The sequence below is a fragment of the Henckelia pumila genome, chromosome 3, assembly GCF_033568475.1.
Source record: "Henckelia pumila isolate YLH828 chromosome 3, ASM3356847v2, whole genome shotgun sequence".
Taxonomy (NCBI): Eukaryota; Viridiplantae; Streptophyta; class Magnoliopsida; order Lamiales; family Gesneriaceae; genus Henckelia; species Henckelia pumila.
This window is the reverse complement of record NC_133122.1, coordinates 139,910,481-139,933,461: the sequence shown is the minus strand read 5'-3', so window position 1 is coordinate 139,933,461 and position 22,981 is coordinate 139,910,481. Positions and strand designations below refer to the sequence as shown.

The window sequence follows — 22,981 nt, the reverse complement described above, 5'->3', positions numbered from 1 at the left end:
GTAAAGGTAAATGGGATTGAAAAATTAATGCTCGTGCTACAGTTAAAATGTGACGATGTTTTCTTTCAACAACTCCATTTTGTTGTGGAGTGTAGACACAAGTGTGTTGATACTCAATACCATGAATTTTAAAAAAATTTCTCAAAGAAAAGAATTCAAAACCATTATCTACTCGGATTGCTTTAACAGAAGCTTGAAACTGAGTGCGAACAAAATTGATGAAAGATTTCAAAATATTTTGAGTTTCAGATTTGTTTTGCATAAGAAATATCCATGTGCATCTTGTAAAATCATCTACAATTGTAAGAAAGAATCGTGCTCTTGAGTGTGTGGGAACTTTGTGAGGACCCCATATATCACAATGCAATAAATCAAATGGAGCTTGAGTTGATATAGTACTTAATGGGAATGGAAGTCTTGTTTGCTTTGCCATAGGACAAACAGTGCATTTATTATCATAAGAGATATTATTTGTAGATAACAATGAAGAAGCTAATTTAAGACGAAATGGTGATGGGTGCCCAAGACGCATGTGCCAAAGGCTAGAAGGGTGTGAAGTGTAGTTACATGATGGTGTTATTTGTAGAGGAGGCATGTAATAGAGACCACCATGTTGTTTACTCGAGCCAATCATCTTCCCCGTAGCCAAGTCCTGTAAAACACAAAACTTAGGGAAAAAGATGGCACAGCAGTTCAGAGCAGTAGTAAGCTTAGCAATAAAAATTAAATTTAAGTGAAAACTAGGAACACACAGAACATCATCTAAGGTGATATCAGGATTTAAAGCTATAGTTCCAGTCGAAGTGATAGAAGCTGTGGATCCCGTTGGTAGGTTAACAACTGGTACTTGTGTTGGTTGTGTTGTAGCGAAGAGTGAAGAATCGGAGGTGATATGATCAGTGGCACCACTATCCAAAATCCATGGTTTAGTGAAAGTAGAATTAATTGAAGTATTAAGAAAAGGAGCCAGACCTGTTGCATTCGCATAAGAATCTTTATTACCGATATTGCGGTCTGGGTTCATAGTAGATAATGCTCGTGAGAGTTGCTGGAGCTGCTCGGTTGAAAATCCTTGTAAGATATAGGCTGGGTCGGTACTTTGACTGGTTTTGCTACTGTCACTTTGTACTCCTTGCGTAGATGGAGGATAACCTGTTGCATTGGCAGTAGGAAAAGTGTGCTTTCGAGGTCCACGTCGTTGTTGTGGTTGACCTTGTCTATTTCCCACGATGTTGGGTGTCCATGTACCATTTTTGTATTTGCATCTATCCTCTGTATGCCCGCCTTTATCACAGTGCGTGCAATAAAACTTAAGAGTGCGACAATTTTCAATTGTGTGGCCGTCTCTATCACAATGTTCACAGTACTTGCCTTTTGATTTATTTGAGAAGTTGTTTGAATTGTTCCGAACTGCAGCTGCGATAGAAAAGTTCTCGGTTGTTTCTGAAGTTACTTCCCTTTGTACCTCATCTTGAATGACCAATGAGTAGGCCTGGCGAACATTCGGCAGTGGGGTTATCATGAGGATATTGCTACGAACACTACTGTAAGTGTCATTTAACCCCATGAGAAACTGCATCATCCGATCCTCCTCCCTTTGTTCGATGTGTGCCTTCGCCTGGTTGCAAGCAGAAATTGGCCGATATGTGTCTAATTCATCCCATAGACTCTTGAGTTTTGTAAAGTAAGCTGAAACTGTTATTGTGCCTTGTGAAAGAGAGGCAAGAGATTTTTGAATCTGATAAATTGCTGGTGCATTTTTTTGAGAGAATTGGTCCTTGAAATCTTCCCATACTTGACGAGCTGTTTTAGCATGAATGACTCCTTTGGCTAGATCGGGTTCGACCGAGTGCGTGAACCAAGATAAAATCATGCTGTTGCATTGGTTCCAAAGTGCAAATTCCTTAGGATTCTCTGTTTCAGAAGGTGACTCAATAGATCCATCAATAAAACCAATTTTATTCTTGGCTGTAAGAGCATGAATCATAGATTTGCTCCATGATGGGTAATTGGAGCCATTCAGTTTCGTTGGAACAAGGATGTGTCCAGGTTGATCTGAATGATGGACTACGTATGGGTTTGAAAGATCCACCGTAGAGTCGGTGTTTAAATGTCTGGGAAGTTTTGTATGTGATGGTGATTTCTGACTTTCATCTGCCATTGTAATTGCAGTATAGTGGTGGACAAAAGCTTTCGAAAACGATTAATATCAGACACCAGGACGTGGCTCTGATACCATCTTGAATATGGACAAAAGAAATAAATGGGCAAGCAATAAATGTTTGACAAAGTATGCAGCAGAAGTTATCTATTTCGTTCATTACAGTATGCAATATATACATAAAGAAATAATATATATGGTAGACTAAATTTAAGGCTATATTGTCGTGATCCTTCTTTTATGGGATTTGACATACACTAATTTAGGAATACAAATATAATACAAATCAATAGTGAATATTTCGTAATATAACTGTATAGTCTATATATATATATGGTAAAGCTCTGTTTGATTCAATAGATATGATAATGTATGGATAAAGTATATTGGGATTATTGAATGAATTGGATATGATTGAAATAAATAATGATATGTTTGATTTGGATGATTAATATTAGGATTGAAATAATGATAAATTGAAAAATTACTTTTTTTATCCTTATCATTATGAATAAAAATTAAATAATATATTAATTATTAAATTTTCATTAATTTTAAATTCAAACCACAAAAAATAACTAAAATATGAATTTTACGAATAATATAAATATGAATTTATTTTGATAATTAAAATATTAATAAATAATTTTAATATTAATATTAAATTATAATTCGTAATAATTAAAATATTACTGTTAAATAATTAATATATTAATAATTAATGATAATTAAAATATGGTGAAGAGTAATAAAATTAATTATTAAATTCGTTATTTTATAAATTATATTTATTCATTATTATATTAATGATTACATTTTCACTATTTTCAAACTAAAAAATAACTAAAATATTAATTAAATTATATAAAATCATTAGATTTAATAATAGCATAAATATGCCTTTACTAGGAAATAGTAATAATAATCTGAATATTAATTTTAACGTTAAATAAAGGTTTGAACATTATTAATTGTTAATTAATCATAAATTGTCCATTACTAATTATTAAGTAATAACAATTTTATATTTATCATAAATTGCCCATATTTATTATTATTTAAAAGATATATCTATAGATTAATAAATATTTATAACATCATTGAAAAAATATTTACAGAATCAATTTTATTAAATTAATTTAATTCAAATATATAAAATAAAAAGATAAAAAAAAATTACTTGAATCGAAAGTAAAATAAAACTTATAACAACTTATTTTCATCACGATAATATAATGTTTACAAAATTTTGGATGGGGTAAATATGAAAATTGGTACCATTATCCTTGTATTGTCAAAATTGTCACAGCTAAAAAGGTGGGATGGTTTTTCCACGGTAATCATACTTTTTACCGGGCCCCTTAGTTTAGTAGATTTTTCTTATATTTGTACCAAACATGAGATAGAGGTGGACTAATTATATTTATCATCCATTATCCAAGATACCATAAGTATAAAATAAATGATAAGTTTTAATGCGGATAAATTTATTAGTTTTTAGATAGTATTTTTTGTTGAGGTGATTAAAGTGTGTGCCAAATTTTTTTGACAATTTTACCTTTCTTGACTTGTCAACATTCATGTCCATGAATAAAAAAAAACCATATCTATATTTGCCCTTACTTCTTCAGTCTCAGAAAATGAAAGCTCCGAGACTGGGAAGAAGAATTCATTGTACGCAAATATGAAATCTGGGTCGTGAAGAATAATCCATCTCCAAACATAGGTAACAGATCTATTCTTCAAGTACTGGTAGGTATTTTCCCTTGTTTTCGAAGAACTGTGATTGTGAACCATTATTTTTAGAGCATATTTCGTACTATCGTGAAATAAATTTAACCAATTCACCTTCCTAATTATTAAAAAATTTATTCATCAAAATCGGAATGAAAAGGGCAGATCCATTGTCTATGTTGATTCAAATGGTGAAACATTCAACCCACTGCATTCGATGGTGTCCACATGTTAATAATATGAACAGAGTTAGTATCCAAACCTAGCTCATCGAACCAGTGACACAGATATGGAATCAGGACGGATTTAAATCCATATTTCAAAAGCTATTTTACACGCAGGTTGTTAGAAACGGAGGGGGAATAGTGTCATATCTTCTTCAAGAACACATCTGAGTCCGCGATGGAGAAATAGGTTGGAGCAATGGGATTATTCTTTTCTAGTGCGAAGGGATAGAAACGTTATCATAGCCTAATCAAGGCTACCAAACGGAATTAGACAGTCCTGAAGTGAAACATAAAATGCTCATTAATTTTCTACAAGACATTCACAAGGGGGAGTGTTGAAAATATATTATTATTATTATTATTATTATTATGTTGAATATTGAATATTGAATGTTGAATGTTGAATATTGAGTTGTAAAATGTGGAAAATTAGTGTGCGATGATGTAGATGATGATGTATTTATTTTTGGACTAATATCAAATATGGATCTATAAATAGGTCTTCATTTGTGATGAAAAATACAATTGTGTTGAGAGAAAAATATTATAAAATGTAAAGTGTGATATATTTTGAGTTTTGAAGTATTTACTTTTTACCGTAAATTTTTACTTTTTCACAACAAATAATATTTTCTTTCTTTTTTTGTTTATTTTGTTTTTGTTTTCCGGTGGTGGCCCTCTAGGCCTACTCCTCTTCAGTTGCCTTCAGGCTAATACCCTAGGGAAAGTTTGATTATCCTCGTTTCAATTTATCAGCAGTAACTTGATTAATCGCGTTGAAGGTGGTTGATAATGGACTGCAGGCTTATCTCTTTCCCTCAGCCCTCCAAGATTGCTCAATCTCATCCCAGTATGTGTTATGGGTTCATTTACATTTCGATTCCTTTGACTTTGAGCGTTTGAAAGTTTACTGGCTAATCTATTTGTTAGGAACATGTTGAATCTGCTCTACACAGCGGAATTTACTCTAACTATGCAGCAGGAAACTCAGGGCTAGATTGGTTGACAACCCTTGTTTTTTCCCGTTAAAAGTCTAATCTTTTGCATTTGTGGATTCGAAATCCCCATCTACCTGCTAGTAGCGGGTTCATAATTATTATGGTGGCGGTACTCGGTCACTTCATAGAATTTTTAAAAAAATAAAATAAAATAAAAATCTCAATTCAAGATTGATCCTGCAATATTTCAATGTTGTTTTTTGGTCGATATGTTATTTTTTTTTATGTTTATGCACTTCTAATAGATGACATCATGCATGTAGTCCATCCCTCTTTTTGTATGAGGGATTGATGATTGAAGTTAGGAAACCGGATTTCGTATATGAAATCACTCTCTCCTTAAGTGGCATCCTTGCCGTTATATTTTGAGTTAATGCCCTGATGACCTCGTGTCCTAACGATTATAAGATACAATCATGATAAATCTTCATATCCTTGATGGTGTCCATGATACTCATGTGTGTTGAAGCATTATTTTAACCAGAAAAGAATGTAATCTGAAATGATTGGATTCTGGATTGGTGAACGTTATCATATACTGTACGGCGGAACTCGGACTAAGTTTATCCCATTTAATATTATACATGCAGATTGAGCAATTTGCTATAATTCTCTCTGTGATAAAAAGTTTTCTTTTAATCAAGGGTATAAGTTTGTTGTATGTATGATGTTGACTTAACTATGTAAGATTATGATTTTATATCCTTCTGAATTCTGTTTGATCTCTTTTTGCACTTACAACAGGATTATTCTCACCCACTTTGAATTGTTCGATGAAGACTTATAAGCTGTCAGATCTGACTAGGACTGAGGTTGATAGCCTCAAAGCTCGTCCTCGAATTGATTTTTCTTCTATTTTCGGTGTGGTGAGTCCTGATGTCGCTGAGCAAGTTGGCAACCCTTTTATTGAAATGTACTTTCCTGTTCTTCAGATTTTTCTGGGGAAAACGTGCGTCATAATTATCATTTTAACCTTCTTTGATGCTAAACTTGAATTTCTCTGGCACGACTGTTTAATCAGGTTCAGCCCATTGTTGATGACATTCGAAGCAGAGGTGATGCAGCTGTCAAGGAGTTAGTGCTTCTTTACTCCTTCATCCTGATATTTGCTTTATTTTTTGTTGTCAGAAAATTGCCGGTGCAGCATACCATTTGAAAATCCCATCAGAGTAGTTTTGGGGAACGGGACATTTGAGGGCTCATTATGGGTGGAGAAAAAATTGCGAGCACAAGTATGTGCTTCTCACGGAGTATGAAACCCCAATTAAAAGCCCATTCTTCATTCATAATTTATATATCTGAGCCCTAATTCCCAAATCTCTTCTTCCCGATTTCTCTTCAAGCCTTCGACTTCCCTCCAGTTGCGGGCTTCGACGAGCCGGGAGCTGCAACGACTTCATTCAACCACTTTAAGTGAACTATTTATTTTTATTTTGATTCCCATCACAGGGGTGTATCACATAAATCTGTTGGTGCTCATCTTTCTCTTCTTCTCGATGTGAATCTTGAATCTTCAATGCGTGAGTTCATTGCGTAAATATGAGATTGAGAGCTGTGTTTTGTGATCAATCTTGAGAGAATTTCAGGAGAAATCATCGGTCCGGAGAGGATTTCACGAGAAAGGAATTGACCGATTTGGGAATTAGGTTTGTAAAAAATAGAATTGGGCTTTTAATTTGGGAAAAATGCTCATGTGCAAATCCCGTGATAATTCCCGTCAAACAAACAATAGTGTCAACGGTGAGGACGGATTTGAGACATAATGGAAAACACGAGGGATATGAATGGCCCCGGAAAAACATTAAGGACATAATTGAGACACAGTTGAAACAATAAGGATGTTTTATTGAATTATCCCGAGTTAGTTTATAAAGTGAATAATTTCTAAGCCGCCGTAGTTGCATAGGGAAACAATAATTATATTGTGTATTATTTTTGTGTTCTAAAACCCATGGCAGGTTGAACTATCCCGATCATGTTTTTTTATTATTATTATTGGGGTTCATATCTGTTATCTGAATTTGATTATGAGATTTTGAAGGAAAGAACTGGAAGCAAAACTTTAGTTAACCCTACCTTATTAACTTAATTCAATAATCATGCTGGTACAAGATGCTTAATGGGTGTATGTGCAAGAGTTTATAACAGTTTGTTTCCCTGTGTTGGCATTCTATAACTCTAGGATCAATAGTTTGTTCTCAAAAAAGTAATATTTTCTGATAAAGGAAAAATTTGAGCATCCTGATTTAGTTCAAGGATCCTGGTCCTGCTAAGAGTGCAAAAATTAACATTACATTTTATTTTGGCGTCTTGATGTTTCTGTGATCCTGATAAGAACTGCTTGTACTCTCGGAACCAAGTGCCTCCTCATGTATATGTTCCCAGGGGTTCTTTAATAGAAGATTGCGACTCTTGCCAACACCTATTCTGGTTTTCTTTTCTTTTTTTATTCTGCATCTTCGTGCCTTTTGAAAGAAGTCACGGATGGAAATGATCCATCATTTTCATGCATATAATCGTTTCTGTCTTTTCTAAAATGAGATATTTGGCACACTGAACAACTGCAATGACGATTAAATTGCTTATATATTTTTGACAGCTATACAATACGGTTTGACAAAGTAAAACTAGACAGTGTAATAGAGAATGTCAACGATCTTCCAAATCCAGTGGTACTCCTCTTCTCAACGCGTTCAAAAATGGATTATGCCACATTGCTACTCTTTTGTATTGTTGATTGTGGATTCACATTGTAGTAATACTAACAGTTTCTTCTATAATTAGCTTGATCCAGCGGTTCAAGAAGCTTTTGATGTGGCTTATGATAACATTTTTGCTTTTCATGCTGCACAAAAGCCTGTGGAAAAAGTTGTTGAGAACATGCAAGTAAGCCATGCGTTGGGTGACAATTGTTTTTCCACAATTATGGTGTTCTTGGAACATTTGGGGTGTACCTGAGTACAATTTTTGCAGGGTGTTAGATGCAAAAGGGTGGCACGAAGCATTTCATCTGTGGGTCTTTATGTTCCTGGTGGCACTGCTGTATTACCTTCAACTGCTTTGATGCTTTCAGTTGTATGTACTTTATTGACTACATCTGTTTCATATGTGGGTCTTTTGATGAGCATTGAAAGTATTGTTTTGATTGCTTCCGCTTTGCTGATATGGCTTTCCCTAAATCAGCCTGCTCAGATAGCTGGATGCAAGACCATCGTGCTTGCAACTCCCCCTGCTCAAGATGGCAGCATTTGTAAAGTAATTGGTCTCATATTAAAGTAATATAAGATTTCTATGTATTGCTCACTAGCCATGGTTCGTCTTGCAGGAGGTCATTTATTGCGCTAAGAAAGCTGGCGTAACGCACATTCTTAAAGCTGGGGGTGCTCAGGTCCGAGGACAGTATTATTTTCTCTGTATGTATTATGTAATCACGCCAAATAGTAAATATGCTTTGTGATGCTTTGAAATTTGAAATATTGCGTTTAGGCAATCTCTGCGATGGCATGGGGGACTGAATCTTGTCCCAAGGTACCACATTACTATATTTCTTTTGTTAATATCACATTCTTGACTTTGTCATTGTGAGCACGGAGAAAGATACACGGGCCTGGAAATCAGTATGTCACAGCTTTGAAAGTAGGTTGAGAAGAAATACAGGCCTGTGAGCTTCATTACCAGCGGTTTTACCACAAAATTATTTTACTAGTTTCAATGTTTATATGATTATTTAATACCACCTATAATGTAGGTTGAGAAGATATATGGGCCTGGAAATCAGTATGTCACAGCTGCAAAAATGATTCTGCAGGTATATGATTTAAACATTTTTTTTGTACATTGTCCTAGATACAAAGTTGCTAAACTATCATCCTTTCTCAATAGAATAGTGAGGCTATGATTTCAATAGACATGCCAGCTGGACCATCGGAAGTGCTCGTCATTGCTGATAAACATGCGAGTCCTGTTCACATAGCAGCAGATTTACTTTCACAGGTGCCTGGCCATTTATAAAATACAAAATTCTTTGATTTTGCTCTTTCTTTTATCTGAATGATTGGCTATTTTATTTTTTTAGTGAAAAACATTATAGTTTTGTTTATATGTTGACCACAGAAAGGTTCAAATAAGTTAGAGATGTTACCTAAATTCTAAAACATGTTATGATAGCAAATTCAAGATAAGAGTAACAAGGGAATTTCAAATTTTTGTTCCAATTTATAATGCTTCAAGTTAATTACATAGGAGATCCTTTTGTTAACTATTAGCTTTACTATGATATGCTGTTAGTTTTTCTGATTGTTCAAAAGACGATGCTCTCAATTGCAGGCTGAGCATGGCCCTGACAGCCAAGTCGTTCTTGTAGTTGCTGGAAATGATGTGGATCTAACTGCTATCCTGGATGAAATTAACAAGCAATGCCAAAGCCTTCCCCGGGGGGACTTTGCTTCAAAAGCACTAGGTCATAGCTTCACTGTTTTTGCACGCGATATGGTCGAGGTTTGCCTGGCCCTTTTTAAATATATGTTTTTACTGTACAAATTTGTTCTTGAAATATTCTTAGATCATTGGCTGTATAAAATTTGAATATGATAGTTCAAAAATTTTTATTGTAAAAAGTTGAAAGCGGTTCATTCCACAGGTTTTAGGAAACATTAATTCAACAATTCTGTTCGTAGGAACAAAGAGAAGCAGATTTATTCTATACATAGAATAGGAATAGATAGGAGTCTGGTTTGCTTCCTTTAGATTAGCTAGTGCATGAAAAATTATTTTGTTGATATTTTACTTAATTCTTTTAGGTCTTCATACTTTAAAGTCCAAATTTTACTAGGGCTAAATGGCACCTGTCTTTGTCGCACTCAGGCAATTGGCTTTTCGAACTTGTATGCACCGGAGCATTTGATCATCAATGTGAAAGATGCTGAAAAGTGGGAAAGTTTCATTGATAATGCAGGTTATTAACTTATTACTATGCATGTCCTTCATTCTATGTCTTCTGGTTTTTGCTGGTTGTATCAGTTGCATGGTACCTTTATTACTTCTATTGCTGCCGTTCTAATTTGTTGTTGGTTCATAAGTATTGGGTACATGATTCAGAGGCAGATCAAATTTGATGTGATCTTAATTGTAATACATTCGTGAAAGGATTATCATGATTGTGATTAATTAATACTACATAAGATTTAATTGTGATTAGTGCTTGTCCATTTGATTGTTCCCTTCCATATAAATGGGTGATAATGTGTTAAAAATTAAGAAAGAAATAATTCGAGCTTTAGCCCTAAGGCATTGGTCGTTGCCTTCTGGCCAGTGTACTTATTTTTTTTTTTGTTTTTTTTTAGATTGAATTATCTTATTATTATCCTTGAATGAAATATAGAAAAAGAGTCTGCATGTATAAAACCAATAAAAGAGTTGCGTAAGCCAAAGTTGGATAAATTGAAAAAGAAATATTTCATGCCAAACAAGTTGAATCAGAGTACTAACAACATCCCAACAAGAAGTGTTTGAAATTCGCAACATCCCAACTAGAAGTACTTGAAATTCTGATGCGGGCTTTTCAGAACCTTATCAACCACATTCACAGTTGCTTAAAGCTTAGAAAAATTGGGCTACATCGTTGAGTATAATGGGTGCGTTGACAAGGCTCAAGGGTCGAGGTTTGCTTTAAGCACTCCTCAGACAAGTCACACCGGTTATGGCGATATCTTTTTAGCACAACCAGATCTAGAATCTTGAGTCTTACTGAGCATTGCTTGGCAGGTCTTTAGCACTCTGATTAATTATGTCGCTTTTGAGTACAGTGTATGTCAGTAATTCTTTCATTTATGTCCAATATCTTGTAAAATGTCTGATGTTTGTGAACTTGTTGCATAGGACCTCTCTTTCTTTCGATCAAGTATTTGTTTCAAGTACTCTTTCAATTTGACTATATAACTATGTAATCATAAATGTGTGATTCCACACTATAGATTGATACTTCACCATCATTTTTTTAGACGAGAACTTGTTGAAATTACGTGGTTTATACTCCCATGCAGGTTCTGTATTTTTGGGTCCATGGACACCCGAGAGTGTGGGAGACTATGCAAGTGGTACCAATCATGTTCTTCCAACTTATGGTTATGCACGGATGTATGGTGGAGTGTCGTTGGATTCCTTCTTGAAGTACATCACAGTACAATCGCTGACAGAAGAAGGGTTAAGGAAGCTTGGGCCTTATGTAGCAACAATGGCTGAGGTCGAGGGTCTGGATGCGCACAAGAGAGCCGTAACCCTCAGACTGCAGGACATTGAAGCTAGAGAACTATCAAATCTGAGATAAGTATGTCAAATTCCTTTTGCGCCTCTGTACGAGTATCTGCCCAGGACAAGCATATTTAAATTGTCTGATTGTTATTATTATTTTTTTAAAAAAATTTAAATCTTGATGGTGGATAACTATGTTGTATCATACCGGGTAGAATTTAATTCACCCGAGAAACAAAATGTTGACAACTTTAATGACGGTAAGATCAATATCACAATATGTAGTAAACCATCGCGGAAATCCATGCTTTTCAGGTTACTTTCATTGCTTGGATTACACTTTTAGAAAATCATTGTTTTTATATGTATATATTTTTTCAATCAAGAATTTTGGAAATTATCGTATGATTGTTGAGACAGTATGAATTGTAACAAGATAGAGAGGACACGAGAAACACCAACTCAGAAGAGGGAAACAAGTTAGATTTTGTAGCTAAACCCATTTTAAAGTTCTGAAAATAATTATAAATATGGTGATAAATTTAAAATATATATAAATTTTAACTTAAAATACTACTATTGCACGACATAATAGTCTTCATAGCCAAATACATAGATATTCATGGGGTTTCTTGATTGCTATTAGACTCTTGTTGAAGCTGTGCTGCAAACTGCAAGTTCCATATTATATCTTCAAGAGAAGGCCTGTCACATTCTTCATTCGATAGGCACCTCACACTAACCTCCATTACAGTCTTCAGTGAATCGTCCGAACATTCCTTGCTAACCGATGGGTCGACCACGCTCTTCCGGCCCATCGCATCCGCTGTTAGGCTCACTGATAACTGCAGAATTTACGTTGGGCAATATTGGCTTCAACAAGATTGTATTTTTAGGAAAATTGAAAATTCTTTCAAGAATTCTATCTCTATATGTTTCTCCTAACCCTGATTTGAAGGCAATATAAACTTACAATGTCTTTCGAAATATGTATATCGTTCATGGAAACAATTGCTCGTCCAACCGCCATTTCAAGCAATATTACTCCGAAGTCGTAAACATCATTTTTGGCCTCGCAGTTCAATCTGTGAACAAAAGAATTTGTCCACAATAAAGCTTCTCTTGTGCTTTACAAGCAGACGACTGGTGAACTAATAATAACAGAAACTTACATTGATCCCATATTTTCCTTCGATCCACGGGGAGAAATTCCAATCTCATCCTAAGAGATAAAAAAGAGGAAGCAAACTTAAGCCACTGTTGTTTTCACAGTTGATGCAGAATATATATACTTGAGAAATGGGTATAGTTCTTGGGTCATGAAACAAAATGCTACATATTGAAACGTTATTATGATATCAGGAACAGATGTCGAACCTACCGATCTTCGATTCTCTGCCAATAACTGTAAATTGTATTTATTGATCTTTACATGGAGATTCTGGTCCACCAGAACGTCCGTTATTTTCAGGTGATTCAAATATACACCAGGTGTATTCCCTGTATGAAGAAATTGGATACCCCGTGCAACTTCTATTGCAGCCGCTATTCGTTGCGTCCATGTGAACTTTTGTCTTGATTGTACCTCTATAGAATGGATAGCAATCAGAATGATGGTCTTTCTGATTTAGAAACTGCATTTTATTTCAGGTTAGCTTATGTTACCTGATATATATCTTCTTAATGTACCATTTGGCACGTACTCGAACACGAGAAATATTCTGCTGAAACTTGAATCATTTGGACAGCAGTGAAAGCAGTGGCCTATTGCACTGACTAGATGGCAGTGTCTAAGTTTCTGAACCAACTCAAGTTGGTTTGTATAGCTCTGAACACCATGTCGTTTTTTCACTTTCAAAGTTCTTATAGCGACAATTGTCCCATCTGTGAGCCATCCTTTGTATACCTGATTACAGGCAAAAGTAAATGAGGCATGCTGTACTGATCGATCCCCTCGTCCCAATTAGTGTTTAACACGAGTCTAACTCGCTAACAAAATATAAGCTCCACTCGATGCATTAACAACGAAAAAGGTTACGGTAGTTAACAACGAATGTAGCCACAGAAATACATGTGACGAAACCAGAAAATTACTAGAATAAAGAAGTACCTGCCCATTAGAACCCTCCCCGATGACATTCGATGCGTTGAAGTTATTTGTAGCCTCCTTAAGCTCATCAAGAACGAAAGTTCTGTAAGGTGGGATGCCTAGTGCTCCCAACTTCATAGTTTCAGAAATGTACCCTGCCAACAAATGGTACATTTGATGTTCTTGTGAAAATTCCTAATAAACCCATATATTTATGCAAGCCCCCTTCTCCCTGCCCTTGAACTTGAGTCATTTACACCAAAATTTTCACGACAATAGGGATGATAACAAAGATGATATATAATGTAAAACAGATGGAATGTGATAAATGAGGGGAAAACGATATAAAAAAAAGAATAATAATACTCACTAGCATCCTTGAGCAGCTGGAGCGTATTTCCAGGAAATATCCTATCTACTATCAATCTTGTGCGTGAAATCTTATTCAAATTCCTGTGTAAAGATTCCTTTTTCATAAGCAAAAAAGCCACACCAAAAATTGCCATTGTCACAACAACCCCTCCAACCATACTCGATGCAAGAACTGCTTTACTGTACGGCCTTTTCTCCTCTTTTTTACGAGGTGAAATTCTTACTGCCAAAGCTTTACTATGACAGAAGGATTCAACATGCTGTTGTCTATATTTTTTGGATAAACAATTCCCACCATACAAAACAACCCTTTCCTTGGACTCATGTTCCAGACAATCTGGTAAGTCCCCTGTCAGATGATTTTCGGACAAATTCAAGAATTTGAGTTGTGCATTGCAAGGCATGTTGTGTAAGAGTTTTCCAGTGAATCTGTTCCCACCTATGTTTAAATAAGTTAGTGTAGGCATTGTCAAAAGTGATTGCGGAAATGGCCCTACAAATTCATTCAAAGAGATGTCTAGCTTTTGTAACTGATAACAAGAAATCAATTCATCTGATACTGGAAACTGGAACTTATTTTTCTTTAGTACTAAAGAAACCAACTTTTTGGGAAAACTAGCGGATTCAGGCCCAAGAAAGTTGCCTTCTAAATCAAGAACTTGAAGATTTGCCAATTTGTCAAGTTTCGGCACAAGCCCTGACAGATTATTCTCAGCTAACTCCAAAATCCTCAGATTTACCAAAGCAGACAGTGCAATTGGAAATGATCCATTTAATGAATTGTTCCTTAAAATCAAAACACTCAATGCTGGTAAAAATCCTAGCCATTCAGGTACTTGACCAGCGAACCTGTTGTTATCCATGACAAGGGTCTGTAGGCCTTTTAAGAAGGAAATCTCCGCAGGAATGGGGCCATCAAAGGAATTTGAACTAATGTTGAGAATTTCCAGGGAAGATAATCTCCCGATCTCTGAAGGCAATGGCCCTCTCAGGCCTAAAGATACCAAAGACAACACTTTCAAACTGGGGAAACCAGCTAGATTTAAAAACAAGCTGGAAGTAGAAAAATCTTCAATCAGATTTGGGAACCATCTGTTTCCAGTTAAATGGAACTGAGTTATATTGTCTTCATAGCAAGAAAGAGTGAGAATTTGGGTTGGTTCTGAGTTGCAAAATTCAGGATTCTCATTCCACCCGCTTAAATCTGGTGGGAAGTTGAATTGCTTCTTGATTTTCAAAAGAGTTTCAGATTGTGAAGGTTGCAACTGCTCTGAGTAATGGGAAATTAACAAGAACAAGGAGAGGAAATGTAAGGCAAAATGACTCGGTTTATACATTGATGCTACGCATGAAATGGATACAAAGCAGCATTTCATGGCTCTTGAATCTTTGAACATTTATGGAGTGTCTTAAAAAAAAGAGAAAGAAAATGGCTGAATTGCTAACCTATATCATTGCATTGCATGGAGTGTTGTTTGCACGAGGCTTTCTGATAGAATCTTGATTAAAAGCGTTGAAATCAAAACATAAACTTGTGCCCAGTACGTATTATGTGCAACAATAATTCGGGATTCACCACGGGAACATATAATTAAGCATCCACTGGTGTGTAGGTGTGTGCAGAGTAGTAATCAGATATCAGTTTCTTGGAAAGAGACATTTGCTCTCACCAGAATTAGTGTAGTGGGAAACCCGAGGAACAAGATTGAATGAACACAAGTGTCCAAAATAATTTCACATGCATCATTTCCTTTACAGTATATTTTGTTTGTTAGTAACAAAGAAAATAAGGGTTGTAATTATTTTTCCAAGTTACATTTGTGTTCGGTGGATATTTTTTATCAAAAAGAAAAAAAAATGGAGAATTAATTTCCAAGTTCACTGTTTTGTTTAAGTTCCTTAGAATTTCTTCGTTTATATGGCTTGCAAGCTCAATTTTTCAGTCCGTTTATCTCGTTTGAGTTTGATTTTCTTAGTTTTGTAAATATATTAAATGTCTTTTGAACAAACTCAAGCTTGACTCATGTGTTGAGTTGACAAATAAAAATATTAGCACAATGATATGATTTGAACACAAAGTTTTTGTTGAAAGAAATATGAATTTACACCACATAGATCATAACCATCATTTGCATTTTTTATTTTAACTTTCGTCTTTTCTACTAAAATGCTCTTAAAACCATAATAAATAAAATATTTTCTGTTTAATATTGCTAATGAATGATGATTCAATCAACAAATTTTGTAACAAAATAAAATACCAATACAATTTAAAATATCTAAATGAATTAGACGTTTAGAACTATATATACGATGGAATGATATTTTAAAACTTTTTTTAGTGAAAAATATGAAATTGTTTAAATTACATTTGTTGATATATTAAAACTTAACTACCAGATTAAAAAAACTGAAATATCTCTTTCTATCTAATAATTTTTTTCTATTTAATAAAGGCTAAGCTTATCATAAAAACTGTTTTTTGTAAGTTTGGTATGTGGCCTGGCCCAGACAGTTTAAAAAAAGCCTTATATACGTATGAGGTAGATTTCAATCTAGCATATGGGTAATATCTCAATGATAGATTTAATGTCTCATGATTTGTCATGTCAACAATATATAATTAATTATGCCTATGTATAAAAATACGAACCGTTAAATGCATGATTTAGGTATTACCCATATATTAGGATCTCATCTACCTACGTATGGATGCTCTTTAGTATGGCCCAAACCATAAATCGGTACCACTACCACCCTAATTTTGGTATTGCCGAAAAACAAAAAAAATGGTGTAGGTGGAACGCTCTCATTGTTTCAAATTTTATGAATCCACATAATTACATAATTTAAACCATGTGCTTCCACCTAACTCACCCCATCATCGTGCTCTTCACCGAACGTGGCTGACATGGAACAATCACTAGTCTTTAGCTTCCACTACACCAAAACAACCCCTGATTCATACAACCCCTTCATTTTGAAATTCATCGCGTCCTCAATCAAACACACTAAACTGATACGGCGACGGCATTTGAAATTCGACTACACTTAGAAGAAATCTTCATGGTTGAAGCTCTGTCCCGACAAATTACAAGAGTTAATGCGTTAAATTGAATTCTTCAGCGCCCAGGTTTTACTCTCGGTTGTTCTAAACTGTTTTTTTTTCGCTTAAAACCCCGCATACGTATATATTCAGAATTCTAAATTCTCCAGTTGTTCTAATCTCTAATCTTTGGGAATTTGGGCTAATGTGAAAGGGCCGAGCCGATTTCATGCTTATGTTTTGCAAAATCCGAAATGGCCTAGGGCCCATATTTCTTGCTAAATGGTAAATGATCACCGATGAAGGTGATGTTTTAAAGAAAATCAGAGAGTACATAACTCTTTTCTAATTTGCTTAACACTCATAAAATTTACCATACTCCAATTTTATGTTCAAACAACGACAATTTCATTAATGTTTAAACATGGAATCGTAATGCCTTCTGTCTCTTGCATCTTAATTGTGTTATCAATTTTTTTTATTTCAATTTGGATTCATATTTTATTCTAAATTTCCTCTAATTTTCTCAAAAAAACATTTACTGTGTTTTTCTCTTCCCCATTTACTTTGCATTTTCTGTTTTGGTCAGAAAAGTGATTATAATTTACTCCCAAATACGTTTTACAATTGTGATACATAGAATGATTAGGATGATGATCCACCAAAGGACTTTTTCATTTGTGATAAATTAGAGAAACATATAATTTACATTATGACCATGTGAAGTGAATTATGGTCTTTACCATTATAACTCCTAAAATACTCTTATTTGAAGTCATACACATGTGTTTACCAAACTTGAATGACATAAACATGAAACTGGAGAAAAATAAAAGCACTTGCATTGGCACAATATGACTTGCATCTATCTGTGCCATAAAAAACATCACTGGCCTAATTTCTGTGACAATTTCTTTTACTATAAAGTCAATGAAAGTCCATTCTATTTGCAAAGAACAAGTGCATTGCAAACTCTCTGTTTTATTGGGTATGGGTTAGCATTTGCTTACCTAATTCAAATATAAAAAATAACTCTTTTGTATAATTTTCAAGTGTGTCCTGTTGAAATAAACCTAACAATTTTGTCTGTTATCCAATTATTTTGATTATTTTTTCACATCCTTCAAACATGGTGTCAAAAGAAACTAAATGTCAAAAGTGGAAACCACATAATTTTACATTTACTCAATTTTAATCTATTAAGTGTTTGTATATTGACATTTATTTACCTTCATGCATTTGGATTCATTAATATTTTTAAAAATATCGTTATGGTTTATATTTAATTGTAGGTCATACTGAGTTATTCCATGCCAATTATTCATAATATGGTGTTTCTTCTCCTCTCGCATTATGAAGTCACTTTGAAGTCTCACAAACTGCCTGTTGATCACTGAAAATTCAGTCACCATCAATAGACTCATAACTTTACACAAAAGTGCTTCTCCATTGTACTCATCAGTAGCATGAGTTATTTTTAATATAAAAAAATGTAGTATCTTTAAGTAACGAGTAAATTTCTTTGCATTATGCATATATGTTGCAGCATAACTGAGTTTTTCCGCTTTCAATGTTTTTTCCTTCACAATTAATGCTCATTTGTTTCATTAATTATTCGGATAAGCTTCTGCACCTTCTCTGAATATATTTTTCCTTTAACTAAATGCATTATGATATTGACAGTTGCAAACGATGTAGATTATTTGTTTGTAGAAATGAGTCAGTGAATTAACAAAGTGAATACGTGTCTAAATAAAAACGTTGCTCATGTTTTGAACTTATATGTGTTTAGTAAAATTACAGGTTAAACTCTTACAGGTAATTAATATTTACTTTATATATTTTCATTTAGTTTGAAGCTAATAATTATGAAATTTTAAATATTTTCATTTAATTCTCTTCCAGGTAATTAATATATGTTGATTACTCCAATTCCTTTTTATTATTTATATATATATATATATATATATATATATTGGTATGCATCTCAAGGTTTCGTGGCTGATTTTTTTTCATTTTTTACCTACCGACGTTACCCACATTGTGGTGTATTATTTTACAATTCCCTTCACTATCCAAAAAAAACTTTCATTTAGATTTTGTATTCACCCCACTTCTGTTTTCTTTCTGCCTTGCTATCATATTTGTTTCAATCAGTGCTTCGGTCTAACATTAATGCGATTATGGATATGCTTCTTTTTGCCTTTGGTTATTAATCCAAATTTTCTTATGCTTCTACTGCTTTGTCGGGGCGTTATTGGGGTGTCTATGCTTTTAGCTTAACATTTTTTGTGGATGAATGTCCTGTATATAGCCATTGAATTCCCAAAATATAACGGCAAGGATACCACTTAAGGAGAGAGTGATTTCATATACGAAATCCGGTTTCCTAACTTCAATCATCAATCCCTCATACAAAAAGAGGGATGGACTACATGCATGATGTCATCTATTAGAAGTGCATAAACATAAAAAAAAATAACACATCGACCAAAAAACAACATTGAAATATTGCAGGATCAATCTTGAATTGAGATTTTTATTTTATTTTATTTTTTAAAAAATTCTATGAAGTGACCGAGTACCGCCACCATAATAATTATGAACCCGCTACTAGCAGGTAGATGGGGATTTCGAATCCACAAATGCAAAAGATTAGACTTTTAACGGGAAAAAACAAGGGTTGTCAACCAATCTAGCCCTGAGTTTCCTGCTGCATAGTTAGAGTAAATTCCGCTGTGTAGAGCAGATTCAACATGTTCCTAACAAATAGATTAGCCAGTAAACTTTCAAACGCTCAAAGTCAAAGGAATCGAAATGTAAATGAACCCATAACACATACTGGGATGAGATTGAGCAATCTTGGAGGGCTGAGGGAAAGAGATAAGCCTGCAGTCCATTATCAACCACCTTCAACGCGATTAATCAAGTTACTGCTGATAAATTGAAACGAGGATAATCAAACTTTCCCTAGGGTATTAGCCTGAAGGCAACTGAAGAGGAGTAGGCCTAGAGGGCCACCACCGGAAAACAAAAACAAAATAAACAAAAAAAGAAAGAAAATATTATTTGTTGTGAAAAAGTAAAAATTTACGGTAAAAAGTAAATACTTCAAAACTCAAAATATATCACACTTTACATTTTATAATATTTTTCTCTCAACACAATTGTATTTTTCATCACAAATGAAGACCTATTTATAGATCCATATTTGATATTAGTCCAAAAATAAATACATCATCATCTACATCATCGCACACTAATTTTCCACATTTTACAACTCAATATTCAACATTCAACATTCAATATTCAACATAATAATAATAATATATTTTCAACACTCCCCCTTGTGATGATGATCGTGATATGATGACTGTCTTCATTACGTGTTTTATACTACCTCGTTAAAAACCTTACTAGGAAAAACCCAGTGGGATAAAAACCATAGTAAGAAAAAAAGAGTGCAGTCACGTAAACTCCCCCTCATGTTAACATAAGTGATTCTTCACATATTCCGTAGATTGCGCATCCCAATGTTGTATATATGCTTTTTGAATATCGTCGTGGGAAGTGCTTTTGTGAAGAGATCTGATGAGTTCTCACTTGATTGAATGTAACAGATATCAATATCTTTATTCTTCTTAAGCTCTTGAGTATAGGCAAAGAATTTTGGGAGGATATGTTTGGTTCTGTCACTTTTGATGTATCATTCTTTCATTTAAGCAATACATGCAGCATTATCTTCATATAGTGTCACAGGCTTCTTGTCTACTGTCAATTCACACGATATTTGAATATGTTTGGTCATTGACTTTAACCATACACATTCACGACTTGCTTCATGTAATGCAATAATCTCAGCGTGATTTGATGAAGTTGTTACGAGTGTTTGTTTCTGTGAACGCCAAGAAATTGTTGTGCCTCCACGAGTAAATACATATCCAGTTTGGGAACGTGCCTTATGTGGATCAGATAAATATCCAGCATCGGCATAACCAATGATACTTTGATTGGTGTCTTTTGAGTACAAAAGTCTCAAATCTGTCGTTCCTCATAGATAACGAAATATATGTTTAATTTCGTTCCAGTGCCTCTTTGTTGTATATGAACTAAATCTTGCCAATAAATTTACAGCAAAAGATATATCAGGTCTAGTGCAATTTGCAAGATACATAAGGGCACCAATGACACTTAGATATGGTACTTCTGGACCAAGAATAACTTCATCATCTTCACATGGACGGAATGAATCCTTTTCTATGTTTAATGATCTTACAACCATTGGAGTACTTAATGGATTTGATTTATCCATATTAAAACGTTTAAGGATCTTTTCTGTATAATTTGTCTGGTGAACAAAAATTCCACATTCTTTTTGTTCGATTTGCAAACCCAGACAATACTTAGTTTTTCCAAGATCCTTCATTTCGAATTCTTCCTTCAAGTACATCATAACTTCTTGAATTTCTTTATTCATTCCAATGATGTTTAAATTATCAACATATACAACAATAATTACACATCCGAATGTTGTTTTCTTGATGAAAACACAAGGGCATATAGGATCTTACATATCCCTTTTTCATCAAGTGCGCCGATTATACCACATTCGGCCGAATTGCTTTAACTCATATAATGATCTTTGCAATTTTACAGAATAAAATTCTCTGGGTTTTGAACTTTGTGATGGGCACTTGATGAAAAAGGGATATGTAAGATCCTATATGCCATTGTGTTTTCATCAAGAAAACAACATTCGGATGTGTAATTATTGTTGTATATGTTGATAATTTAAACATCATTGGAATGAACAAAGAAATTCAAGAAGTTATGATGTACTTGAAGGAAGAATTCGAAATGAAGGATCTTGGAAAAACTAAGTATTGTCTGGGTTTGCAAATCGAACAAAAAGAATGTGGAATTTTTGTTCACCAGACAAATTATACAGAAAAGATCCTTAAACGTTTTAATATGGATAAATCAAATCCATTAAGTACTCCAATGGTTGTAAGATCATTAAACATAGAAAAGGATTCATTCCGTCCATGTGAAGATGATGAAGTTATTCTTGGTCCAGAAGTACCATATCTAAGTGTCATTGGTGCCCTTATGTATCTTGCAAATTGCACTAGACCTGATATATCTTTTGCTGTAAATTTATTGGCAAGATTTAGTTCATATACAACAAAGAGGCACTGGAACGAAATTAAACATATATTTCGTTATCTATGAGGAACGACAGATTTGAGACTTTTGTACTCAAAAGACACCAATCAAAGTATCATTGGTTATGCCGATGCTGGATATTTATCTGATCCACATAAGGCACGTTCCCAAATCGGATATGTATTTACTCGTGGAGGCACAACAATTTCTTGGCGTTCACAGAAACAAACACTCGTAACAACTTCATCAAATTACGCTGAGATTATTGCATTACATGAAGCAAGTCGTGAATGTGTATGGTTAAATTCAATGACCAAACATATTCAAATATCGTGTGAATTGACAGTAGACAAGAAGCCTGTGACACTATATGAAGATAATGCTGCATGTATTGCTTAAATGAAAGAATGATACATCAAAAGTGACAGAACCAAACATATCCCTCCAAAATTCTTTGCCTATACTCAAGAGCTTAAGAAGAATAAAGATATTGATATCTGTTACATTCAATCAAGTGAGAACTCATCAGATCTCTTCACAAAAGCACTTCCCACGACGATATTCAAAAAGCATATATACAACATTGGGATGCGCAATCTACGGAATATGAGAAGAATCACTCATGTTAACATGAGGGGGAGTTTACGTGGCTGCACTCTTTTTTTCTTACTATGGTTTTTATCCCACTGGGTTTTTCCTAGTAAGGTTTTTAACGAGGCAGTATAAAACACGTAATGAAGACAGTCATCATATCACGATCATCATAATTACGTTATTTTAAAAATCATGACTCCATTTATAATGATCATTTAAGAACTTTATGTCATTAAATGATTATTTCTTGATATTTGAAAAAGGTTAAAATTTCAAATACGGAGCGAAACAATAGGCTTTCTTGAGAAGCAGAAGAATGATATCATGAAGACATGAAAAGGACAA

The 22,981-nt window shown here is 34.2% G+C and overlaps 2 protein-coding genes across 2 annotated transcripts; one reads left to right on the top strand and one right to left on the bottom strand.

The window, feature by feature from the left end:
- Positions 1-4,385: 4,385 nt before the first annotated feature.
- LOC140887901 (histidinol dehydrogenase, chloroplastic-like) lies at positions 4,386-11,466 on the top strand. Its single transcript, XM_073295487.1, has 14 exons — positions 4,386-4,972; positions 5,865-5,986; positions 6,142-6,194; positions 7,720-7,792; positions 7,905-8,006; positions 8,094-8,195; positions 8,304-8,375; positions 8,446-8,508; positions 8,607-8,648; positions 8,869-8,928; positions 9,003-9,113; positions 9,447-9,617; positions 9,984-10,074; positions 11,162-11,466. The coding sequence occupies exons 1-14, from the start codon at positions 4,915-4,917 to the stop codon at positions 11,443-11,445; spliced, it is 1,404 nt and encodes a 467-aa protein (XP_073151588.1). The 5' UTR covers positions 4,386-4,914; the 3' UTR covers positions 11,446-11,466.
- On the bottom strand, positions 6,208-15,347 carry LOC140887900 (probable inactive leucine-rich repeat receptor-like protein kinase At3g03770). The gene is made up of 8 exons (XM_073295485.1): positions 13,829-15,347; positions 13,480-13,613; positions 13,035-13,275; positions 12,751-12,956; positions 12,542-12,591; positions 12,343-12,454; positions 11,991-12,214; positions 6,208-6,880 (listed from the first exon to the last, which is right to left on the bottom strand). The coding sequence occupies exons 1-8, from the start codon at positions 15,225-15,227 to the stop codon at positions 6,838-6,840; spliced, it is 2,409 nt and encodes an 802-aa protein (XP_073151586.1). The 5' UTR covers positions 15,228-15,347; the 3' UTR covers positions 6,208-6,837.
- Positions 15,348-22,981: the final 7,634 nt, after the last annotated feature.

Bases quoted from the DNA above. Each gene is read 5' to 3' on its own strand.
- LOC140887901 (XM_073295487.1), top strand. From the start codon at position 4,915: ATGGACTGCAGGCTTATCTCTTTCCCTCAGCCCTCCAAGATTGCTCAA. The intron at 9,114-9,446 runs GTGCCTGGCCAT...TCTCAATTGCAG, and splicing joins CAGCAGATTTACTTTCACAG to GCTGAGCATGGCCCTGACAG. The intron at 10,075-11,161 runs GTTATTAACTTA...ACTCCCATGCAG, and splicing joins AAGTTTCATTGATAATGCAG to GTTCTGTATTTTTGGGTCCA.
- LOC140887900 (XM_073295485.1), bottom strand. From the start codon at position 15,227: ATGTTCAAAGATTCAAGAGCCATGAAATGCTGCTTTGTATCCATTTCA. The intron at 12,592-12,750 runs GTAGGTTCGACA...TTTATCTCTTAG, and splicing joins TGGCAGAGAATCGAAGATCG to GATGAGATTGGAATTTCTCC. The intron at 6,881-11,990 runs AATATCTATGTA...TGTTTTCCATTA, and splicing joins AGCAATCAAGAAACCCCATG to TGTCTCAAATCCGTCCTCAC.